Source organism: Battus philenor, unplaced genomic scaffold, assembly GCF_028537555.1.
Source record: "Battus philenor isolate CCGP_79_NKW_IND1 unplaced genomic scaffold, ilBatPhil1.0.hap1 SCAF_11, whole genome shotgun sequence".
Taxonomy (NCBI): domain Eukaryota; kingdom Metazoa; phylum Arthropoda; class Insecta; order Lepidoptera; family Papilionidae; genus Battus; species Battus philenor.
In genome coordinates this window covers 4011481-4039063 of record NW_027181673.1, presented here as the reverse complement: position 1 = coordinate 4039063, position 27583 = coordinate 4011481, and the positions used below count along the sequence as shown (strand labels likewise).

Sequence of the window (27583 nt, the reverse complement as noted above, 5' to 3'; positions counted from 1 at the left end):
GCCGCACTAGAGAGAAAACACGAGTTTTACGCGCCGCACCAGTGCAAAGTCTACCATGAGGCTGAATCGACCTCAAGCCGCAGTGAACGTGTTAAATACATTTAAATTTTTATCAATGTTTTGTGTTAAAACATTGATTCATATTATATTTCACGTCGTGAATAATGCAATTAGAGGAAATGAGGATCATTTGCTCTAATTGCATTATTCAGCTTAAAGCTATTATTGTTTTTGATGATGTTTTAGCTGTTATTCTGGCTTTTACAGCTTCATCGGAACCGAATTCATGAAACGGGAGGATATGTGAACTAACAAAAAATTATCAGACCATATCACTGGATAGACGTATTTCAGAAGGCAATATGTTTACACGTGTGGAGTGTTATGTATTTGTCTTGGGATATCAGCGAGTACTACACGGCAATATAAGGTAGGATACGGATCCTATCTTGGATCGCCCTCGCTATTCGCACAAGGTTGAAACTTGATTTGAAAAGAGCACGCAACAAACTTCTTTAATACAGTATTAGAAGCAATTGATTCCTGAGATTTATTATAATAAAAAAAAAATCACACTGTTTTAGGATTTTTTTTGGAAAGTTTTTGTGCAATAAGTTTCTTAAATTTATTACATTCTAGTGAAGGGTATGTATAACAATCTTATCTTTATTTATATCTTTATATTATAGTTAACATTATTCGTTGTTAAATCATTTTTATCTTAATATAAAAGTGGCATTAATAAATAAAATGGAAGACGTAGCGAGCGATGTATTTCTAACTAATTTTTTATAATTACTATATTCCGTAAAGCTTGACTACTTTTTTTCATACCCCTCCTATCTGTCAGATTAGATTCATTAGCAAATTAAGTTAGACAAATGTAAACAAAATATCGAGATATCGATATAAAGAATTCCGAAAAACCGGTAACTCATTCGTCCTCAAATCTCATTTGAAGTACAAGAAATTAACAATAAAACGAAAACGCCACTCGTATTAAAATCTATCTATGGCAATAAATGAGTTAATAATTAATGCTCAAGTGATTTATGAACGTGAGCGTTTTTCCTTAAATTATTTTTATTTATTTAGACTACACGAGATGTCTCAATGACCCCAAATATTAAATTCCTTCTGGATCCGGTTACAAGGCGCGAATGACGGAGATCCCCTTTTCTGAAAGTGAAGATGTGATGCCGTATGAAATATCATTCCGTTGGATTTTCTAATTATCACAAATGTCCCGGGTGTAACGAACCTTTTCTTTTCTTTTACATAGTATTAACTCGAATGGATTTCCTTTTAAGATTTACGTTATGGTGTTTTAACTTACAACATATGCTACTTTTTATATGGATTCCCAATGATCTAAAATAATTTAATTTTCGAGTACTGTTCCCAACTTATTCTTATATTTAAAAATGTGTAGTACTCGCAAATTTATCTAAAATACACACAAATATTCAGTGATATAATTAGATATAAATATGATGATTTAGGCTTGTGAAAAGCTAAGATCAGCTTACTTCTGGTATGGGATTCCAAAGCAGCGTTGGCAGGGTTACCAAACCTGGCTCCTTTACCAATAATAAACTCGGCACCAGAGGAGGTGACATCTTGGATTGAATTGTCGTTGAAAGAGTAACTATGGAGTTTCAACATACTTTAGTTGGCAGTAGTCTATAAATACATGTCTGTTTAAATGTACGATATAACAATGTTATGACTTTGATTAGCAAAGTCTATTTGAAATAATAAATAAAAAAATGAGTCGTCTCTAAATTTTCAAATAGGAACAGTACAACTAAAACATAATTTTTTTAAATAAAAAAAAATTCTTTATACACCAATTTGTTAGTTCAATAGAACCTAGCGTGAATTGAGGTTTCGCCTATTGCAAGGTCAAGGAAGGTCACTTTTGTAAGAGGTCGTTTATGATTCATTGCTAAAAGTATTATCGATGTATAAAACGAATGCAAAATATTATCCGGTATGCAATAACTAAAACTTTTTTTTAAATTATGGAGTATTTTGATAAATAAAAATTGGTACATTAGGTTTGTTATATGTAAAAAATCGTTTTAAAATTAAAAACTTGTAAAGAAATTTCAGATTACGATTTGAAAATAAAACAGAAGTTGTCTATTATTATCTATTGCATACGTTTCATATCCTTAAAAAACTATTAACGTATTCGTAAACAAGGTGATTCACCTATTGAAGTATCGAAAAGAATTTACGAGTTGAATTCTTTGAATATCAACACGCGGATCTAACTTGTATATACATATTAATATCGTATAAAAACGGCTGACGTTTGTTTGTATTCGATGATGAATTACGTGTAATTCCCATGGCTAAAATTCCAAAGAAACGTCCTTCGTAAGGACACCTACACACGATACGACGAAGTTTTTGAAACTTTCTTTTTTTTTTGTATCCACTTTTGTGTCATTTTGCATAATCATAACGTAAGGTATCCGTGGTAGAGTAACGGTAGAGAACTGAGACTTGCGATCGTAGATCTCGAGTTCGATTTCCGGAAGACAATCCTAATTTTAATTTTTTTTTATTAATTACGGTTGTATTATCCACTGCACATAAATAAGTCTCCAGGGTATTAACAGCAATGTCCCCAAAGAATCATAACATTTTACTGCGATCGCTAGCTCCCTTATGGTATATCTCCCCATAGATATCTTCTGGGGAGACTTACGCTTTACAGTAGGCATCTATGGGCTGAAATAAAGACGACCCTGCAAGGATGTGTTTACAGTGGTGACAAAAAGCCTGACGAAAAAGTAGGTTTGATTTTAATTGCCTAAAAAACTAACCTGACTAATTTAGCTAATAAGACGTTTAAACTGAAAGTACTTAGAAAAATATTTTTATGAACAACAATTTTTTTGAGAAAGTGAAACTTATCTTCTGCACAATTTAACGTAGACAAAGTGATCTTTTACAGACAAAGGTTTGTCTGTAAAAGAATATGTGGCAAATAATATGAATTCGTTATCATCCTCATTTCAGTTGCAGGATGTCCACTGCTGGTCATAGCCCCCCAAATCCAATAGGGCCGGTATGAAAGAGTCTGCATTCAGGTACTATCGACAAATAACAATGTATTGATTTACACAATTATTGAATAAAGATATTTCTATTATTGCTATTAGAGTCTAAAAAATAATGTTTAGCATATTGTGGAGGCAATGTCCTTTTATCATTATCTACAGATAATTAAGTAAATATAATTATAAATATGGAAAGAGAAAGTTTTTTTATACTAGACTATTGATTATAACAAGCTCAATACTTTTAAATGCGAGAACTTGGTAACTTTAAACGAGGTCTTGGCGGAACCAGTTAATGCTTATAAAGTAACAATGACCTTGCAGTTAGGCAAGTATCCCGTTGTGGAAGTTCTTCAGCTGAAATAATGATGATACCATACCAGTAAGGAAAGGATATTTATCAAAAATACGTGAATTCGAAATAGTCTTTCAGTAGCTAAAATAGAAAAAGTCGCGTTCAAATAAATAGCTATTAATTTTATAAAATAACTAGCTGATCCCGCAAACGTTGTTTTGCAAAAAAAATTGATATTTTAATTTACAAATAAAAAATAAGGGTTGATCGTAGAGGGGTGAAAATTTATAGTTGTATGTATTCTTGTATGTTGTATCATAAAAAAAAAATAAAAATTAAAAATTTTGTTAAAAAAATAATTTTTTTTTTAAGTGTGAACAACCTTTATCACTTAGGGGTATAGAAAATACATAGTAGCCGATTATCAGACCTACTGAATACGCATATTAAATTTGGTAAAAATCAGTCAAGCCGTTTCAGAGGAGTTCAAGTTCGAACACTGTGACACGAGAATTTTATATATTAGATACTTGAAGCAGCTCCTGCTTGGTAATTTATTATCGCCTGATTTGTCTCCTTGCGACTTCTGGCCATTCAGCAAAATGAGAAGGCCAGTGCGGGAACGACGTTTCGACACGATCAAGGAGGTAAAAATCGAATCGAAGAAAATCTTGAAGGCTATACTAGAAAAATCTGTTAGGACTGTTTCGAGGACTGGAAAAAGTGTTAGTTAAAGCGCGTTTTATCTGACGGGGATTACTTTTAAGGGAATGACATTGATTTCGAAAGAATAAAAAATTTACATTTTGTACACAAATTCACCTAACTTTATGATCACAGTATTAAAACTTACTATTTACTGGGAAACAAATATACCAAAAGACTACGCAACTAAGATGAAGTATTCTGACTTAATCGACGATAAAAATAGAAATAAACTCATAGCGTCTATACATACGTAGAATTTATATACATTTACAAAAGTACAAATGAAGGAGCGATATGGTTACTCAGTTTCGCAAAGAAAGTATAATTATAAGAAATTTTAAATCATTTTATGATCCTAATAATAATTAGGGAAGAAGTCACCCTTATTTACACTCCTACCTAATATAAATTTTATCTATATGTGTCCATATTTCTAGGATGGGACATGGCCTTTGTATTTTTAAAATTTTTACTTTTTTTCACGAAATTGTTGGCCCTTTATTTTCCGTGACGTTGCGCAGAAATTTAAGCAGAATTATTAACGAATTGAAACATCAGTTTAGAATACCAAAAAAAAAAATATTTTCATAGTTATAATAATGTTTACTTGATTATTAATTTTAAAAGGCAGTTTCAAGGGCATTTGTGCACTTCGAGTCTTTTTTCTCTCTTCAAATTTATTTCGAATTCCAATTAAAATTTGTTTTTCATAATTAATAACATTGCAAAAAAAGTTTTCAATCTATTTTAAAATTACAACTTATAATATGTATCTCAAATATATTTTAACAAAGAAACATTTCACGTTACAAAGATGTCCTTCGATAACAGGCGTTTATTCTAAATATGTAATAATTTTTTTAGAGTCGTTAATAATAAACTATGTACATAATTTTTATCATCCATATTTCGTCACAATAGCCTTAATTTGTAAAAAAGGTCGTGTTTAAAGATACGTGTGTTATCACAAAGAAATATTATTAGCAATTGATGAATTTTTTAAGATAAATGTTGAATTAAATTTTGATTATATGATTTATGTGACTTCCTAATTTCGAAAACCACTATCAATAAGGATAACAATAAATTATTCAAATTTTATTTTGAAATTATTCTATTTATTCGCTACGTTTGTTTAAATTTTAATAACTTCCTGTCTATTTGTGATTTTAAGTCAAAAATAACGAATGCCATTGTCGCGCCAAAAGTGAAGATTATATTTGTAAATGATGAAAATGTGACGACACATACTGAGATGAATTTAAAACTGTAGTCGCTAGTCTACAGATGGCTGATTAAGAATATAAACAAGTGTGCGATAAACTACGGGTCAGTCTGTGACGAAGTGCGGGGCTTGAATATATCTCGTCGGAGCGAGCGAGCCTTGACATTATTCCTTACAACACGATCGTGTGCAGTTAGAAACATGATTGCGAAGACTTTGTGCTTTTCACTGCTGGTGGGTTTAACATTCGCCGCTGTTTGGCAGGGAAGGCCACCGCAAAAGCCAAAGGAATTCGGTGAGTTTCACAAAACTTTCTTTTTTGTGTTCATATTTCAATATATTCGTTTTTTTATCCGTATAGGATCATTAGCCAAATTTGATAGACTTAGAATCTAATTGAGTTCCTCCATTTCATAGTATAGTTATAGTTCACAACGAACTTAGACGGTCTATTTTGTTGTAACTTACAATATCCGTAGTTATGTATAAGTATAAGTATATATAGTATAAATTTTATTATTACTAAAAATGGTTTACACTAAAGTAGTAATTTTTAACAAGGTTCAATTGACTTTTCAAATTGATGACCTGATAATTTAGAGAGAAATTATCTCATTGGGAAATCGATTTAAAGCGGTTAATATTCTTACAGTGGCCTCACAACATATTTATGATAATATTTTGTAGAATTATATTATTATAACAAATTAAGAAATAATAAGGGATATCCACAGTGTATCAGTGTACCTTATAAGGTACCGTGAAAAACTGTCTTTACCAAAGTTTTGACAACAAAGTTTCTAAATCATTAGTAATAAAGATAATCAGGTTTTTAAATAAAATGCCACCATATCTAATTTTAAATACCATTAACAAAATTCAAAACGCGGTCTAAAAATAAATTGAAGAAAAAAGCTTATTACTTAATAAATGAATATTTAAATGATAAGAATCGTTGGCAGTGATGTCGCCTGTTTTTTTATTTCATTTAGCCTGTCTGATAAAGTGTGTATATATATATATATATATATATATATATATATATATATAGATAAATGTGTGTGTGTGTTAAACTTTATTAAAAGATGTGTTGTTATGGAGTTTTATCCCTGTTTAATCTCCACAACTATAACAGATTGCGAAGCAGAGTTGAATCAAAAATAAACAGATTAAAAAAGAAATAAATAATAAGTAAACGATATTTAAGAGTTTTGTTAAAAGTTACAATATTGAATAAACGAATTTTATCTTTACCTTTTAGAGATAATATATAGGAGTGTATTGTAATATAGTACATAGATTCGCATAAAAGATTTACTTAGTTTATTAAGCCTAGCGAAAGGTAAAACAATCTTATATTTATTTTTAGCGCTCCCTTTATGTACAAACCTATTTTAATTATATGATTAATATTTTTAAATACAACATTTATATTTCTACTTATTCGTAATGCTATAATTTGTATTGTGTTAGGATTGTCAGTCTGTTATGGCTACGACATTTTTATATTTAAACACACTGTGTACACTGGTCAAATATTTACTACTAGCGGTACCCGCGACTTCGCTCCCGTGAGATTGAAACAAAATTGTTTATTTACTTTTTATTTTCGTTTATATATTTTTCTAAAATAAAATTAGTCTAAGTTGTTCGTTATTACATCACTTGTTTGGCAGTATAAGTCCCGTCCCACCATTCCAGGACAAATAAAAACTTTTATTTTGGTATATATATCGTTACATATATTCATAAGCATTTCCTGTAAAGCGGTTATGTCAATATTATAAACAGATACACCAATATTTGTCAAGGTATTCTTAATGAATATCTAAAAAGTTGTAGTCACGATCTGCCTTATTGTAAATACAGATGTAAAGATAAATACACAACAATGACACGTGCTATGTTAGCCATATATAAAAATAGACAAGAAAAACAAGTGACTACCTAAACTGTAACATTTTATTTCCAAATCTAAATATATTTTTTTTAATTTTGTTTTTCAACTATCGTCAATAACATCCTTTAACGATCTTTTTTAAAAATATTTTTTTATCATATCTATAATTTTATTTATAATCTTATATAGGTCTCAGACTTTCCTCTTAAGCCATTATGGTGTATTAAACTAAATGTTTCGTAGTTTCACAAAAGTTTCCAAACGGATGATGCAATTCTGATGAAGATGATTGAAGGTTTTAAATTTGAGATTGTAAATATTGATTCTTAAATTTATTATTAAACTTGGACTAACCCGACACTCTTGAAGTACACAAATAATAAAAATAATCGAACTGTAGTGTAAAAATAGATGAAAGGAAAAATATTGGACGTATCTAGTGTCGATTATTATACGTACAGTATAAGTAAATATAAATGTCATGTTAGACTTATTACTATCTAATGTATTCGAACTCTTGTAGACTGTCAATTATCCATATTATGATCATATAGTATAAATTACATTATCGGTAGAGTAAGTAGAGACGTCGTAAAGTATAAGAAACTTTGTTTTTATTTTAATCTACAATAACATGATAGTAAAGGATAGAAAAGTATCAATTAACAACGTAATTTCATGAAGTTATACATCAATTTTAAATGGTACATGAAAAGTAACTTTTAAATCTATCTATAATTTATTTGCAATCGGTATCCTAGCATTATGGCGACAGACATTTGACGGACAAACAGAAGGCCGACAAATAAGACAGAAGTCATACGTTGACAACATTATTATGAATAAATAAGAGAATGATGTAAGTTGTTAGTTGGAACTTCACGCGACTTAAATAACAGTATTCGGTAAAAATACCAACCTCACGTGACTTAAATAGCAGTATTCGGTAAAAATGCTAAAAAAATGTTTTGGACATGTTTTCGTCTAACTTCTGTCAGTCAAATGTATAAATGTCACTATAACGTTATTTATGGAAATTGTGTCAGACGAATATTAAGATCGATTTAATATTAACGTCGTATTACTTATTTTTTTTTTTTACTTTTTTCTTACTACCTATTACCACAGATATTGAAGTAATGCGACATAGTAATAAACAAATAAAATTAAATGGTTCAAATGTTTTTTTCTTGCTCTAGATCTAGTCTAGTTAGGAGTTCTCTGCACGTAGCGTCATTCAACCACACTAATAAAGTAGTCTGTACATCTTGTATGTTGAAATCGTACACAGCGCTTGCTGGTCCGTGATCTCACTCCATGGCTGCAAGGCCCCAGTGTTCAACTATTGTACGCGCCATGTGGACTGCCCACTGCCACGTATATCTTGCCGATTTGCCAGGCTATCTTTTCTTATCTTAAAGAGAAATCCTGAGCGATCACTGCAAAATGAAATCTTTCTCCGTGGACTTTGAGCTTGCTAAAGATAGATCACGAATTGTACTTTGTGATTTTTATCGATATAAATAGATGATCGGTAATTTTATCAAATTTTATTTTGATAGGCCATATATATAGGCATTAACACGGTTCTCGTGGCATATTTTGAATTTATAATTATAAAAAAAAATTTCTTTATCGTATCTTTCGTCAAATTTTACAGTCACGGCGATAATTTCATAGGTTAAAAAAGAAATAATCTAATTAGCTAAATATTTTGCTTTTACAAATCATATTACACGATCTGTAATTACGGAAAGCGTGTCAATACACTAATTAAATATAAAATAATTTGTGCATAATTGCATAAAATCAGGTATACACGTAGCGAATGCGAATGGCTTAAAAATAACTGTATGTAGTTTCTTCTTTCGCGTTTTTTTCTCATAAATAGTTTTGATGCTGATTCTGTCGAGAAATACTATTGCATCACATATAGCAAATTATATATAAAAAATGTTAAGTTTCATAAATCAATCTGCTATAAGTTTAATAAAGCTAAATTAAAATTGATTAATGAACTTAACTAGAAACTGCATTATATGTTAAATTTTAATACAATATAGCAGCGGTGGTCAACCTGCGGCCCGCGAGCCACATGAAGCTTTTTGCAGGATTATTTTTGGCTCTCGATAAATATACCCGAATTACCTTTTAATTTTTCTGTTTTCAATGTAATGAAAAAAAATATTTATTGTAGTAAACAAAGGCCACTATTAAGCCAATCAAAAAAAGAAAAAATTACTGAAAATTGTTGTTACCAATTATTTAACAAATTTTTAAAGAACTTTCACGGAAATGAAATGAGGAAATGAATTTAATATTTAAATTAAATACGTATATTTTCAACCACTTTACAATAAATTTAATTTCTGTGCGTATGAAAAAGTTAGTTATTTATTTTTTAAATTTAATATTTTTTATTGTAAATGCTAGGATATATTTAAATATTATCATATAATATTAATTTTTACATTTGAATATCTTTCGCATTAAAAACGTATTTAATTGCGACTCGCGATAGTTCATTGAAAAATGGCCCGTACTATCAATGAGCTTGGGTACCCCTGAAATAAAGTGTAATTAGTAGATTATAGCTAATTCAGCGTTTTTTAAACTGTGTTCCGCAGAACCTGGTGGTTGCGAAGAGTTTACTCAGGGGTTTTGAAAAAGTTGTGTGCTTTTGAAAATACATTGAAGGAAGTAACATTAAAAATGTAATAACAATTTTTCGGCACAACTAAATTTTACTTTGTTATCTGGATTGTCCGTGCAAAGGCGTTAGTCCGATGTCGTGAATTAGTATAATCTCTGGTATAATCACGGGAAATCCCGATATCGGTGATTCTTTAATAATTGATTTCTTTAATAATCATTACAATGCATGTATCCGAGTATAATAATTAATTGCTGATGTGACTTGATGCCGAAACTGACATAAGAATTCGATTTGTATAATACTAAGTATATTTGTTATCGTTATCGTTTTAGCCCTTAGGTTCATATGCCCAAAGGCTGGCTGGCGATCGCAGTGAGTTACGTAGAGGTCGCTGCTGTTCATCCCCTGAAAACTTGTTTTTGAGCAGTGGCATCCCATATAATTAATGCGTAAAGTGTGAATTATATATTAGATTGTATCCCAGGAATTTAACCCGCGACCTATAATCGCAAGATTCAGTCCTCTACCGCTGGGCTACCACAGCTCACTTTATCATCCCATTAAAATTAAAATGTCCTGTATATAAAAAAAAAATTGTTTTAAGAATTTTTTGTCAATATTTTTTGAAGAAAATAAATGTCTTTAATTAATTGAAATTCTTGTTGAAACAAACCAGAGGTTCAACAATAAAAGTGACTACTGAAACGGTTTCCACGTATTAAAAGGTTAAAAAACGCTGATAAAGTTTAAAAAAATGTTAAAATATAATAGCAGTAAGTAGAGATATCAAGCCAAATTTTCATGAAACTTCTTTAATAAATCATACAACTATATACATTTTATTACATAATAAATATCTTTAAAGATTATCGTGTGTCCTATTAACTATAATATTATAATTAAAACGTGGACCATATTTGTCTAGCAGTTAATAAAACGTAAATTTTATTTAAAAAAGACACATTGACATAAAATAATCGTTTTTACTGAAATTTTATAAAGATCATTTCATATTTAAACACCGAGAATTACTTCACGGACCCAATTTTGAAGACGTTCGATAATTATTTGTGTCGAGTGAGAATCATTAAAAAAATTCGAATATTCCGTTCATGTCCAACTGTGGCGACGTCAGTCCACTCACTTAACATTTAGTTCACGGCCTCGCTGATTAATACACTTATAAATACTTTTTTAACGTATTCGTTGCTCATTTTGACAATGTTACATGTGTTGACATTAAAAAAAAATTCATTTACCAGTTATTGAGATTCATGTCATTATTTTACATTGTAATATCATGTTGAACAATAATTTTATGGGTTTATTAAAAGTGTTTTCTCGTAAAAAATAGATTATTTGTTGATTAAATTTTGATTACCTTGATTTCTCTTTTACCTTCTTATGGTTTAAATAACTGAGCAACTATAATGCAACTTTCGACGTGTATAAGAATTTATATATGTACATAATATTAATCATAACTTAAGAAACACTGTAACAATTATATTTAACTTTTTAATGAGCTTCCTAATACTTTGTAAATGATTCATAATAAGGGTCATCTTTGTTATCGTCATATAAGTCAACAGTCTATTGAAAGGCATAGATATAGCAATATCCGGTTTTGCGATGCCCGCATTTAGCAATTAGGCTTATTAATAGTCATTACTTGTAAATCATTAGAACAATTCTAGAAGAGCTCATATTGGTTGAAACAATAATAAAATTGTTCTCGCCTGATATCTTCATTATAACTTCGTTACTTACGAAATTATTTTATATAATAGTAACAGACGTATATAAACAGTATCATATACTAACAATAGTCAGTACAGTACCCGGCTATAAATGTTGCACATCGACCTTTGGAAAGAGACAATCGGCTAATTTCTACTTTGTAGAGCGTTATCTCTGTCGCACGAAATACAACGACTGACAAAACGTCACATAGGTAGTGTGGGACGACGACAGTGCTCTAAGAAGCCGAAATTAGTCGATTGTCTATTTCCAAATGACGGTGTGCAATATTTTTCGCCGGGTACTGTACATACATTTAAGTTGGTGAATTAGTTATTCCCAAGCGTATTAATACTTAAAATTCTTTGACACTTTATCAGTTTTACGTTGTCATAAAAGATCATTATATTAATTCGTTTCTATATAGAGTTCAGTGGCTTTATAGGGATGAACCGTGGTCATTATATAAAATCATAGATGCACACTGCAAGGCACAGGCCTCCCTCAAAGATATCTATGGATTGGCGATCGCGATCTGAATGTATTTATATATCTATATTTTTTATTTACATTTGCTGTTAAATTAATGTATAACATTGCCATTTTTACAATGTTATTATATTTATTATGTTAAAAGAAAAGGCATTTTAAATAAACCGGGTTATAAATAAAATTAATTATTTTTATCTATTCCTGCAGACTTTACTAGCAGAAGTTTTCGGTCTGTGAAATTCTAATGAAAATATATGTTAAGGTAACATATTTTAGTGTTTCTGGGACGCTTCCTCTGAAAAGAAGGTACAGGAACGCTGGTCAATTTATAAGTAAACAATAATAACTAAAAATGCAAACTTAATACCGTACAACCTATTAAGTTTGCATTTTTTGTATTAATAAGAAATTATGTACAAATGAACCAAAGTGCGTGTTCCTACTACACTATTCCTATGGTTTTGTATATGTTAAAAAAAGAAAAGCAATTCGTCTTATAATTGAAAAAAATTAGTAAATCTTTATTATTTTGACTGTTGTTTTGGCGCGCGTCTCAACGTGGAACGATGGGGCAAGTCACTCGCACTTGGCGCCGTCGTGATGACATTTTTATCGCTTCAACTACGCGTCGGAACAAGCACGGCTGCCGACCGGACGGCGCCGCAGTGATTTATGTACAGATCGATTGTTTACTTGTTTCATCGATTTCCATTTCGGGGGTCATTTTAATATTAATTCGATTCTGATTTTTTTAAATAATCTATAAGATTATTCATTGTTAATAAAAGTTGTTTTTGTAAATTCTATACGAGATCAAATTATGAGTGAGACTATCTGTAGACGAAATAAACAATGCCCATTAGAATGGAAAGGTGGGCGGTCCAAATATAGCGAAGAACAGATTGCCGTTAGGAGCTCAAGGTTCTGAAGCAGAGACCACGGACTGTTAAGCACAGTGTAGAACGTTCATCCACAAAGTCGACAGATAACCTTAGTTACGTCATCGGAAGACGCTGACTGATTCCAACCGATTGTATTCGTAATCTATGTAGGAGACCAATGAAAAACAGTTGACGTTCTGCGTTTGAAATTATAATTTAAATTTTAGTTCATTGATTTTAATTAAAACAAAATTATGGGGCAACTATTAGGGTAAGGATCGTATTTATCCTTTAAAGTTTAGCAGAATAAATAAGTTAATGGTGCGAGAGAGTTGTTCATGCAGACTTTAGCATGAAGTTTAAAAATATGAGGGAAGTGACGCGATAAAAAATATATAAAATACATAATAGATAAATGTATGATATTCCCATCTATGTACTCCAGAAAAAAGCTTGTTATATCTTTCTATAAACCTCTTTGATATAAATAAAGTCTTGTGTTGTTAAATGTGTACGGTTTTATAATTTACTCCTGTGTAGTCTGAATTATAGTGTTTTGTTTAAATCTTATTGCAACGTAAATGTAAATAAAAGATATTTTAATATTTGGATATGTATTGCTGTTACTACTGGATTAAAAATATTTTAAAAGTAATTACATAAAATGCGAGTAAAGCTCAAGATTTAAGATTCGTAAAGTAAATAAATATTTGAGAGTAAAAAAATGATGCGATCAGTATTATAAGAATACAAAGCGGTTTCATTAATATCTTTACTAAATTTATTTAATTAAATGTGATTTCACGTAAATGATTTCTATAATTTAAAATACATTTAAATATTTTTTATTGATAAGCGTCTCTTTAATGTAATATTCAAAACCATAATTGAATATATAATTTTATGGCGAGTTGAATATGTATTATTTATTACCAATACATTGTTCATGTCCGAACAACTCGAAAAACACTTTTTCAATTTATTTTAACGTGTCTCTGATCGATTATTTTTTCATAATATCTGAACAATACGGTTTTATTGCTGTAGGTTTAAGAAATTGAAATCGTTTTACAGTTTTCAGAGTAGTAATCCACAACTACTCTTAAAAATTTCTGCTTAATAATTCGTTAAAATTACTGTGTTCTACTTTTACTAGGGATTGTTGCCCAGCGGTAGAGGATTGAGACTTGCGATCGTAGGTCGCGGATTCGATTCCTGAGATAGTCTATATATAGTGTTGTACATATTTCACACAATGTGCATCATTTATATAGGATTGCAATTGCTAACAAAAAAGTAATCCAGAGGATGGACATCAGCGTCCTCTGCGTCTTATTATACTACAATGCGATCGCCAACCAACCTACCAAGCATGGCGATTAAGCTATATTTCCCCATTGATATCTTTTGGGAAGGCCTATCCTTTGCAGTGGGCGTCTATGGGCTGGAACGATCGTACGAACATTTATGGTGCGCGGTAGTTATGTAACTATTGACTAATTAGATCTTATTTCTTAAGCTGGTGATATATTGTGTAGGATTTTGTGACTTCCAAGTGTGTTTAGCTTTATATATAAAAATATATTTGTATGACAGAGAAATAGTAAGTGTTTTTTTAATATGCTGGCTTTGCCGTCATCACTAACATAAATTTGGTGATTCCAACAAATTTACAATAGGACATTATCGAAGAATCTCTTTTTGTTAGACTACCAGCGTAACATCTTAAAATATTTGAACGGTCCAGCTGACAATTCCGTTTGTGCTGTCGGTATGTCGTGTCTTACACCCACCAATAAGAGTTACAAATATCTGAATAAACCAGTGTTACCCAACGTGAGGCCTATGCCCCACAGAGGAGCAATTACAGCAACTAAAATCGACACAACAATATTTTAGCTGTTATGTTCTTGCAAAATTATGTGTGTTACAAAGGGGGCAAAAGAGTTTTAGATAGGCTAAGGCAGAGCATTGCACAAAAAGGTTGAAAAACACTGTTAAACCTCAACAATTACTTTTTAACAATATGCTGGTATATGTAAAAGTTTTAATGATTCATTGATTCATAGTGTTTCTAACTTATCATTTTTGTTTACAGCAAATAAAGAAGGATGCTACGTCAAGGAAGTGAATGACGTCATTCCCTACGGCACGGACATAAAACCGATTGGTTACTGTTACAGCATCAGTTGCTCCCAGCATATGATGCACTACGCTTCGTAAGTTTTACTTTCATGTAACGTAACATAATTACACTACACTGCATATTATTCAACTCTATTTCTAGGCTTATATTGATTTATCGTTTGACCAGTTTTCACCCATTAAACAAACTATAGTAATACATTAACAGTTATTATAGATCTTTGAAATGTATTTTTCATTGTATACTTTCATATTAGAAATAAATGTTTCATTATCATTTCAGTCGAACATTCGCTGCTTGTCATAGGCTTTCTATATCGCTCTTATAGATTTCAACTGATCTTATAGTCGGAAGCAGACTACATTCAGCGTCTTCTGTGTCTTTATATAAAATTATTCAAAAAATTCTTTAAAACATTTATTTATGACTTTTTTATTACATTGTAAATTCAATTACAAATCTTATTTAGAAATAATCAATTTTTCTTCACTAATTTACTACATAACACTTGACTTACTGTATTTCGTACGTATTACATCATCGTAAATGTAATATCATAAAATTCTAGATTGTATTAATTTGGAAAAAAAATAATTTGACAATATTATGTACCCATATTAGGTTTGACAGGTAGAAATATAGCATTGTTTTCACAATACGAGTTTTTACCGATTAAACACAAAAGTTATGACGTAGCTCGAAAGATTGCTCGTCTGAATTGGCAGTGAGAAAGCCACATAGTGCACATGGAGACCATGATATGCCAAACGTAAGGTGTCTTAGTGGAAACCTCTGGAAATTATGATTAATATAATGAAATGATAATAATACAATGAGACAAAAATTAACTTGTATTGTTACAGATGCGGTGCGGTGCATACAGACGATCCAAAATGTTACATTACAGAAATCGATCTACGCGTTCCTTATCCTGAATGTTGTCCGGACATTAAGTGCGACCTCGACAACACTCTCATATAATTTAAAAATAAGTTGTAACACACGTTGGCAAATATGGTATACGTTAGTTGCATGATGTACTTTTACAAAAAGGCTTGAACCAAATTTATAATTATTAATTATTGACTGTTGTACACTGAACACTGTTTTTTTTTTGGCTCTCTTTAATTGTGATTTAGAAATCTGTGATACAGAATTTCCATAAAAAATAATCTTTTCTTTCCTATTGCCAACATGTTACTGACGCTATTTGAAGACTTAGTGATAGAGTTCCTTGTAGACGTGTTTGTGTGAGTTATTAGCTGTAACTCTAACTAGAAGCTATCTTGCCGCCAAATTTGAAATTATTTATTTTTTTAATTAAATGTTTTTTTTTGTGTTATACGTTTTTTATTTACATTTTGTTACTTTTAAGTTTGTACTACAATAGGTACGCAATTAAAGATGTTTTGAAAAATAACTATATGAAACTACTAGTCGACTAAGGCTTTACCAGGTCTGTGAGATGACGTTCCCATGAAGTGGTACTATACACATGTAGTTATACACTGTAGTGAATAAAGTGTCACATAGGTTTGCGAAGCGAGGACTATTCGGTGATTAAAAGAGGCCGTGCCTCGCTTGAACGCGGGGAAATTGTTGATTAAAGAGTTCAGTATGTTCACTAGGTTTTATCTTTAATTAATACGCAAATATAAGTAACACAGGTATATGCTACGGGAGTGTGGGGAGTGGGTGGAGTGTTCACGCATCACTAAGTATGCCGACTCCTTAAAATGTATGTCTTTATTATACAGGGCAGTTATTCTTTGTCGGGGTTATCGAAGGCCAGAGGTCTGCAAACTTGACCCTGAAGAGTAGTAAATGAAAGATAAATTAATTATAAATTAATTAAAATAGTATTTATATGTAAACTTACTTTTGGTTACAAATGCAAACTCTAGGATGTCCTGTACTATTTTTTTACGTAAGAATAAAAAATATCGAAACGACGCTCAGTAAAGATTATCCTTTGAAGTGATGATGTCGTTATTTAGGTTTCATAATACTACCTTTTTAAGAAATTTTCTGAAATCTTCTTGTAACTAAACATTTTGTGAGAGAGGCACTAAAAAGCACATAAGGAGTCGAAAGGTGTGCCGACCCTAGGCATAGACAATTGATGTGTGTAAGCATTCACTTGGTTTTAACTTCTTATCGCCAAAAGCTATCGCGTTATTATTTAAACTTGTACAAGTTGTAGACTAAATTATTTTTTTAGGATTAAACTAGTTTATGCGGAACAAGGTAAATAAACACACACAGCATTAGAAGAGATGCGATAACCGGAAACATGGGACCATAATACGATGACCGATAAGTGCTGCCCGTATTCAGCGATCTCGTGACTTTAACTACGTCATCGGTTAACCTGGTGGGGGCCCACTCACGTTGAGTTGACCGGCCAGTGGTCGCCACCGAGAACCTTACGACCCTAACAGTAGCACAATCAATGTACCCCACGCACTACCACTTGACCCACATGACGAGCAATTCTTCGAGCTACATCAGTGACTTTTTTTATGTGTAATTGAAATGTATTTCTGTATAAAATTTTTAACAAATATACTCAAGAGTTTAGTTTGAGGACTTAAATAAATTTAACCAATTGTAACCGCAAAGTTAAATTTAAACCATAATTATAATCGTGGTTTCCGTTTGACATCCTTTCGGATCCAATGACCGTCGGCTGCACGAGCGATGTGCTTCTCTCTCTCCCCAACTGCCACTTGAGACATGCAATTCTTCGAGTTTAGTGGGTGACCTTGGTTCTTTTGCGAATCCTCTTATTTTTAATTCATATCTCAGAAAAACTACGAGAATAACTCACTTTATTGTTCTCGGGGTGACCTCGTGTTAAAATAAGTCAAGAGCTCTTATAAGACCCATCGTAAGTGACCAAAAGCCAATATACCTTAGCCTTCAGACATTGCGGTGTTTTAAAACGAATCGTCTATGTTACCTAACTTCACCTAACATACATTACTGTTATTTGTAAAAGTGTCATCTAAATATAGACGTTTCCTTTACATTGTCGTTCCGTTGTTATATTTACTGAATTCAACCTTGAGTGACTACATGTTCAAGTTCTAATTAAGTCCCTATTATTAAGACCGGTGTGTTTTGGTGTATCGCAACTAATTATGTGATGATAGAGCAGATCACTCCTTTGGCGCCGCCGTGATGACATTTTTATGGCTTCAATTACACTTTGGAACAAGCATGGCCGGTTGGACGGCGCCGCTGTGATTTATATACTATTCGATATGTATAAATATTTTATCGAAGTCAATTTCGGAAGCAATTTATACGAATTTTCGAAATGGTACAATGAAGCTGTTCTTTGTTTAATTTTTTTTAAGAATTTTGTTTATGATTGCTTTTCGTACAGCCATATCTTGTTTTAGGTAATAGGACCTTTAATAATTATTTTTATTGTCGTTCTTTTCTCTCGATTTTCACATAATCATTAATTCATTTTTCTAGCATACATCACGCGATCTTACATACCCATTTATTCTTAATTTTCTTCCTTGCATCACCTTTCATCCTCTCCTCAATTATCACAGTATAGAGTTTTTATCACAATATTTATTATTCTAACGAATTTATTTCTTTATTTCAATCACAAATATTACATTTATTCCAGAACATATCTATTTTGTTTTTTTTTTATCCAATACATTGTTTGCATTTTACTTAATAGCCTTAAAAATCTTTTTATATTACTTGTGAAATTTAGTGTTTTTGTGGATAGCTTTATTTAATGGATTACCTCTGATGACCGATGCGATATTGTGGTTATGGAGAGGAGACCACGGATTGGCATGTGAAGCGCAGGACTTCCACAACTTCAAGATGCTTCCTAGCTTGCTAGTGAATGTACTTTTAAATGACTATGATTAATGGTTTCGTGTTTAAGTATTATAACTTAAGATATTATATCTTTGTGCATTATATGATATCAGGATCACAAAGAGTCTCCGGAATCGATAACATTCAAATTATGAGTAATTGTTTTCCTAGATAGATTTTACAGAGGAAAGTTTCGTGAAGAAAAAATTATGACGGGACATAGTCGATCTAACCTGTAAGCAAAAGTATCGATCGAGCACATATTTTTGTTTACAGGTTAGATATCGATTTTCTAGCATTAATGATTATCAAATTACTAAAGAATGAATTATTGTAGAACAAAATTCTATTTAAAAGATCTGGCTAAGAATTACGAATTATTGGCGTTAGACGCTAAAATGAAAATATGAGCCAAATCTGGGATCATAAGGCGAATCCAGATTTATAGCCCGAAGTGATAGCAGTGCCGTAAATCCCTTGAAGTTATGACGTAATATAAAATTGGATATTAAACTCTCAATTGAACTTCGCTAACATAATTGTAGGGAAATACGTGATTTGATAATACGCGAAATCATTTGTTATATCGTTCAACTTTATTGTTTGAAAACTATAAACTCTGTAGTAAATTTTGTGTTAATATTCAACGTTTCTTCAAAGATAATATTTATTCATAAGATATATTGATGAAAAAGTATATCTAAGGTTGGTAACGATTTCATTCAGTCATACATTCATATCAGCTGATAGACGCCCAATGCAAGGTATAGGACTTTCCCAAAGACCGCTACAACGACCGTTCGTTCGTTTTCCGAATCCAGGGATTACCCGCATTCTTGACTACGTCATCGGTCCACGTAATGGGGACTATACTCACGCCGCGTTTACTAGCTGGAGGTTATCTTAAAAGAAAATCTCTTACTTAAGTTATACGCATATTATATACCTATTTTACTAAAACATGGGATTTTACAAGAACTATGAAATTAATCTATACTGTACTAGATGGCGTTAGTTGCATTTTAGATCGCGCTATTATTTGTTTGCTGCCGAAAACGTGTAACTCAGACAAATGTTTAATTGTATTTTTACATAGGAATGCTAATTTGCAATATTCTCTGTCTAATATACCTTCTGACTTCTTCTTTGAACGCTTAGGTAATTATTGTTAGTTTCGGGATCTGGCATAATAACCACAGTTTACAGGATGGGTTTATTTCAAAGGTCATGCAAAAGGGATATATTTTAATTGATTGCACATTCCATTATTACAAAATAAATCACTCTTCTATTATCTCTGATTCCTTTTTGCGAATCTCCTTACACCGACTCTTCCCCCCCTCCCCCCCCGTCACAGTGTTACATAAAATATTTTCAATATAAAAACTTTGTTTTTTGTTGTCATTGTTGTTTGGAATACTCTTTTAAATTTGGTATGTTAAATTATATTATATTAGGTATAGTATATTAAATTTAATATGTCAATTGAGTAATTTATAATAATTCTTAATTTTTATATTCTGTATGCCTAGTGTGTATTGTTTCGTGAATAAAAACCCACACACTTTTTGTTAGTGAAAGTAAAAAGAGCCTTGGAATTTAGGCTGAAGACGTAAGGAGGTATATGATATATAAAGAGTTTGTACATTTTTACATTCTATAAATCATATTGAGATCATGTGGTGTTTTATGGTCCACGTATGTACAACGAGGAAAAGGAGGAGTCAACGTCAGTGGGACTAACCCATCAGTTCCATGAATTAATATCTAACTGTGAAAAAATATTTTTTAGTTGATAATTATTTAGTTGATTATGTATATATTTATGAAAGCGATTGTAAAATAAAAAAAAAACCCGCCCTAGTTTGTTATGGGTCAAAAATGTGTCTTTCGTCACTTTTTCATAATTCTTCCAGACGCTGGTTAGTAAATACCGATCCGTGTTTAAATTTATTTACTTACTCGTACTTACTTAAATTTATTTACTTACTTTACTACTGTTTAAATTAAAAGGGAACTCGGGTATATTTATCGAGAGCTTCAAATAATCTTTTAAAGTGGCATACGTGGTATCTAACCTAAAGTTGTAAGATATTTGTTTTAAGTAACATAGCATCAGTTTTATGAGACAAAATAGCTTAAGTCCACCGTCAGCCGGTGGTCATGTTAGTTCTTTCTGGCTATAGTAAAATATTGGAAATCTCAGCGCAAAGAGACTGCGGAAACTCGTTTTGATTTTGAAATAACGTTGCACAGAGTCGTTACACATAATACATTATAAATCATTATTTTTATATTGTATAAAATATTTATTGTACATTAATATTAAATATTCTATGGAAATGCAAACTAACTGGCAACGAGCTTTGTTCAAATTTATAGAAAATGTGAAATTATTAGAGCGAATGATTTGTTTCATTTTTGCCTTATGTTATCACGTATTCTGTTTATGATTTTTACGTTATTTATTTGTAATGTCATGAATTTGAATTTGGTGAAAATACCAAAAAAAGTTTCATTCCGAAAATTACGCTTTAAATTCGTTATCGAAATTTAAGTGTGTTCTATGCAAATGCTCCAAACCTATGCCTGATAACCGCAATTTCTGTTTGCTAAGGTAAATAATACTAATACACCAAATTTTTGACAATTTAATACATGTATAAATCACGGCTGTATTCGAATGTTGATGCGCGCTGTTAGCCGTTTTGGCTTTTACAGCTTCATCAGGGTTCATTCAGGGTTCGAGGATCCGAAATCCGCGAGGTAATAAACTAAAAAAAAAAATTCTACGTCAGATGCTAGAAATCACGTCTAGAACTATACTCATACGGGTTGACTGGTTATAATATATTATAATTAAAATATGTAGTTTAATTATGTAGTTAACCGTATTTTGAAAATGCTTTTTCTTACTATATTGTCACTCATTTCTAGTACTTAAGTGCTAAACATATACGCGTCCTGCGTTCTTCAGATAATCTTCTTTATTGTCCTCCTCACCGTACAGACTTTCTTCACTCTTCTTTTTTGTGAAATCTATTTTTGTATGGAATAAGCTGCCTTTGGAAGTCAGGATGGTAAAAAGCCGTTACAGTCTTAAACGAAAACTTCGGGAAAATATGTGTCAGAAATTAGCAGAATCCACACAACATTAGTTATTATTATTTATATTTATCTACACGAAGTATATATATTATTTTATATGTATATATTATTTATATATAGTGTATAAATATTTATACGAGGTATATATGTAAGTATTGTTATTGTATCTTTAGTAGAACATGCCTCATGTTCTACTTTATTATAATTTAAGCAGCTGCCTCGATTATTTCCCCTCTGACCTAGGGTAGACTGATAGAGAACGCCTATGGCGTTAACTCCGCTATTGTACATTTTTTTGTGTGCATAAAGAGTATATTAATTAAATAATAAATAAATCATTACAATATTTATCGATCCTGAAACCATTGATTACTAGATAGCGTATACTATACCTTAATTAACAACATATGCAATACATTACCCCCATCTATAGCTGATCAGCATGTATATAAAAAAATATTTGTTTTCTTTTTTAAGTTAATTGTAAATAGCGTTGGTGATCTGTTGGATAAGGACAATTTGTGACTCACAGGACCTGTTGATATTTGTAGATAAAGGACTCTCTATCTTAGCATTTACTAGATGTTAGGAGTGAAGGAAAGGAACCCGTATACTACGGGACCATTCGAAATATGTAACACTCGCTACACTCTCGGAGATTTGGCTTGTGTCCTAGATGTTTCAAAAACTTATTATCTCATTAAAGAAAGAGTGACTCTACAACAGTACTGAGCGAAACCTCCTCGTTAGTTCAAAGAAGAAATGCAGTGGTCGTGGAGGCTTTGAAAGCTAAACTGCCGTACTCGTAGATTATTAAAGAAGGTTGTTCAAGCATCCTTAGCTATAAGCTTCGCAATAAACTCTTTGAGCACCGTTTAATGATATGTTATTGCTATCAAATCAATTGTATAACATGGGTGCTGATAAAATTATAGCAGTTACAAACGTTTTAGAATAAAAAAAAAAGTGCAAGGCTGAAAGTATCGGAGTTCATTTTTAAACGGTTTTATTTAGTTTGACCCGTACGGAATTTATTTGGATCAAAATAAGAAATTGAAATTTAAGCACCTTCCCGTTGTCAGATTGATCTGAAATTTGGTACACACATTTAATTTAGATGACAATACAATATAATAAAATCAATAACATTATAAATATAAGATGGCCGCCGATACAAAATGGCGGATTACATATTTTTCCTTAACCCCCTCAATATGGGTATCAAATGAAAGGGCTACACTAGTAAAACTCGATGATTATGTCAAAATTTAAAATTCAAGATGGACGCCGTTCTAATATGGCGGACTAGGTACATATTTTTCTGCAACCACCACAATATGGGTATCAAAAAACCGTTTAACTTAAAAGTTTTTTTAAATGTATTTATTTTTATAAAGTCTCTGTTCTTCTTATGGTAAGGGTTGTGTTTTTATGGACTTTGGGTTCCTCTATAATCTTACTCCAATTAACGTGAATCTTGACAGTCTATCTCTTGAAGGCGATTTTTCGCATCTCTCACAATATCACTGATTTTGTAACAATATTTTTGTAATTTAATTTTTATCTTTTAGACACCTTCGTGGAATTATAATAATATTTTTACGTGTCTCGTCTATCTCAGCCATATGAAGTTTCATTTAAAACACATTACGTGATGGTAAAACAAACACTCTTTAAAAGTAATATTTCATCGTTTTCTAAGAAAGCTATATTTAAGAACATAATAATCGTAAACTTTATTGGGCTTTGGCGCTGAATCAAACGTATTACATTTATATTTTACGAGGAAAAATAAAACCTTACGTCGATATAATGAGAACATTGATTATGAGAGAAATAAAAGTAGGCAGGGGTCCATTAGTTCGCAAAGAAACCACATAAAAAGACCCTGTTGGTAGTAATAAGGCATTATGTAACAGTTCTTAGAGGTAGCAACCATTTCTAAAGCAATAATTATCCGTTACATTTAAAAACCATTTCTTTTTTTTTCTTGTTTCAGCAAATGGAAGCGCACTGCAAAGCTCAGGCATCATCCAAAGATCGCCAAGATGACCGGCCTAGTGCTGCCCTCATCTAGCGACTTATACATGTGGTCTACCCAGTGTGGGGCTTACCCACTCCGCATCTACCGACTTGTGGTCCCCACTCGATTAAATTTAAAATCTAGCTTTGGAGTTGTATATAGATTTTTTTTTAAATATGTTCAAATGGTTAAGTCAGGTCACGACATAATTACACGAAAATTTCTCGCGTCTGACACAATTTTTTGACTCCAATACAATTAATAATACTTCCCTTATTATGAATGTTTAATGCATAAATTGGTACGTTGTATATCGTATCATAATTATTAAATATAGTATATTCTATAAATTCGCACAGACTGAGATATTGTGTATTGTGTTCTACCCTTCTAAAATTTAATACCGGATGCACTGGATTTGTGGATATTTTGTGGCAAGTTTTTCTTATATAAGGCATTATATGTATGTAAGACCGCGGGGTCTATACTTCCTTCTATCTTACTCGTAGTACAGTGTAATACAATCGTTGTAAATGTTCGGGTACTTTCTGGTAGATCTTCCTTATTTTAGGACATCTAGGTAGATAATACTGCGGACTATATACCTATAAACTACTGTACAGTGTAGTATGATTTTTCATAAGAACTGCGAGCTTGTTTTTTCGGGAAGAATACCACATAACTTAATTTTACTCTACTACGTAAGAGAACTGATGAGTCTCTTATATTATTTTACTATGTAATCGAATCAAATTCAGTCATGCAGTAGGAACTTTAAACGTGGCTTCTATTCCAGAGTGTGACACGATATCAATCGTCACATAAAACAAAAATCAAGGGGTCTTTCACATCTCCTAACGCAATGAACGTGTTAAAATTTGTGGCCAAAGACCCTGGTTTGAGGCTAGATAAGTATATCCGTTTTAATTATTTAAGAATTGCATTATAAAATCTAATATTAAAATACATATGAAATATATAATAATTAAGAACCATGTTAAATAAATAAATAAAGGAAAAACATAATATTTACGTACTAAACACTAGGGCACCAACGTTGTCGTGTATGTAGCAAAATGAAAGATTTATTTGTATGTTCCAGCAAATACGTTTCTATTAGTTTGTTGGAAAGTTTAAGCAGAGAAGAGAAAATTGTGTTTAGTGTTGGTCCACGGGTAAAGGTTTAAATTAAACATTGTTTAAACAAAATACTCGCTACTTGCTGCACGTCTGTATGTTTTCAGTATTATTTTACTCTGTTTATGATGAAGAGAAAAACGTTCTACAATATACATCATTCATAAGAATCATTACTGTTATAGTTTGTCCACAGCTAGGCATCGGACTTCGCCATAAATTAACAATAGGACCGGTAAAATGGTCTGCATCCGAGGACTTCAACAAGGTCGTCTGTTTACCTTGTGGGTAGACGTCTTACGCTGCAATTGTCAATCCGTTTTGCCACTCCAGACTTTTAAAGCTCCCCTAGCCATCTGTTCTACAGGCTACGTCTGCCTAGTGCCACTTCATCTAGCAAATTAGTTGGGCTTCGTCTGTTATTTTCTACGAATATTCTTATTCTTGATTTGATATTGTAGAGAAAGTCCAAGAATAGCTCTCCATAGCTCTCTTCGTAGATGTTAGTCTGCCAAAGAGGCCCAGAGTGGATTTTAGAGATTATCAACGCCGTAAACCATCATTGGTAATCTATAACTTATGCTTGATTATAAAGCAACATTGGAATTAAAAAAAAAATTGAAGTCGATATTCTTTGACGCCAGCAGCATCTGAGATATTATTTACTGACTACATCGCACAGATACTTGGTAATATCCGGTTAAAAATTCAAGATGATTGGTTATAGATACAAAGGCTTTAAAGGAGTGAATGTATTGCTCATTTATCTGTTAAAATCTTTAAGAGTGAACACTCTATACAGGATGATTTGAAATAAGTGGCTAAAGCTTTAGATGGCCACTTAAAACCACTTTATATTTTTACTTCTTTTTTATACTTTTCAAATTGACAGTTTATGTCGCTAGGCGTTCTTCATGTTTGTTTGTTCCATTGTTATGCTTTAATTTACTGTTACCTACTTTTGTCAAGTTTTGTAAAATTGTAATTAAATTACCACCATCATTTGAATTTATTCAATCCGTTTATACAGTCCACACACTCGCCAATAAGGGGAATGATAGCATTTGAATTATAAATAAAAATATTTGTCTGCAAATTAGATTTTCACCCCGTAGACAAGATTTAGTTTTATAACCACATTTATTCTTATCGAAGAAGATGAACTCGTTAATTGTGTATAAATATTTAAGTCAGAGAATATAATATTTACCTTATACTAAGTTATTACCTTTAACCAGAACAAACCTCTACTATTTTCATTATTGACTTCGCGAAAGTTCGCGTTAAACAAAATCGCAATAGATTGCTGCTCCGGCGAAACGGGCATGACAAGTGATTTGTTTGACCAGCGTTGCATGCGCGGCAGTGGAACGTTGAAAATTATTGTCTGTGCCGGAGTTATAAACGACTTTAGTACTTCTGACGTTATGCGATACGGGTAATGTATGAGCGCGTTATAAACTCTATGATTACGTGGCAATCAGTGCTGAAATGAAAAGATTACAGTGATTTTGAGACGAAACTAACAAAATGCATTTTTTTAAACACCGGTATGGTAATGGAATTATTTGCTCTAAATAAAAGTGTAAAGGTATTTGTGTAATTTTTTTATTTTTTTTCACATTACTATCAATTACGCTGATAATTAGCAGTGGTGGCAGAACAGCAGAGGACTACGATTTGCAATCGTAGGACATGGGTTCGATTTCCAAGATAAAATTTTAAATAATTTCCAATCTGTTTTAATTGTATAAATATACCACTTCTACTCGCTAATACGTTTCCAAAGGATAAACAGCAGCGTCCTCTGTATACCATAACACCACACTGCGATCACCAATTCGTTTGCCAAGCGTGGCAGTTATGATATATCCTCACATAGGTATCTTTGGGATAGGCCTATGCCTATCAGTGGAAGTAAGAAAAGGACCAATATTTAGTCACTTCCGCACATGCAGTGGTAGTCATGCAACAAAGTGCACCGCCCGCAAGTCCGCTGATAAATGCGTATGCGGCAAACAATGCGAATTACACAACTGCCACCGTTAATTGACTCAACACGTGTTTCACCCCTCCACGGGGCATCTTCAGGAGTTATGTTACACCGATTAGTGCCAAACACAGAGTGCCTTTGTTCCATGACTACCACTGCATGTGCGGAAGTGGCTAAATATCGGTCCTTTTCTTACTTAGGATGGACTTGCGCAAGGTAACGCCTGATTCCATAAAATATTTAACTATCAGTGGAAGTCTATGAGTTGAAACGTCGACGATGATGATACAATAATATTAAAGAAGAATTTCATAAGATTAAATTAAAATAAACCACTTTTAGATTTTGCA

General features: G+C 31.8%; 1 protein-coding gene across 1 annotated transcript; it reads left to right on the top strand.

Moving 5' to 3' along the window:
- The first annotated feature begins 5422 nt into the window (after window positions 1-5422).
- LOC137930926 (uncharacterized) lies at window positions 5423-16455 on the top strand. The gene is made up of 3 exons (XM_068774295.1): window positions 5423-5597; window positions 15070-15190; window positions 15981-16455. The coding sequence occupies exons 1-3, from the start codon at window positions 5504-5506 to the stop codon at window positions 16096-16098; spliced, it is 333 nt and encodes a 110-aa protein (XP_068630396.1). The 5' UTR covers window positions 5423-5503; the 3' UTR covers window positions 16099-16455.
- The last annotated feature ends 11128 nt before the right edge of the window (window positions 16456-27583 follow it).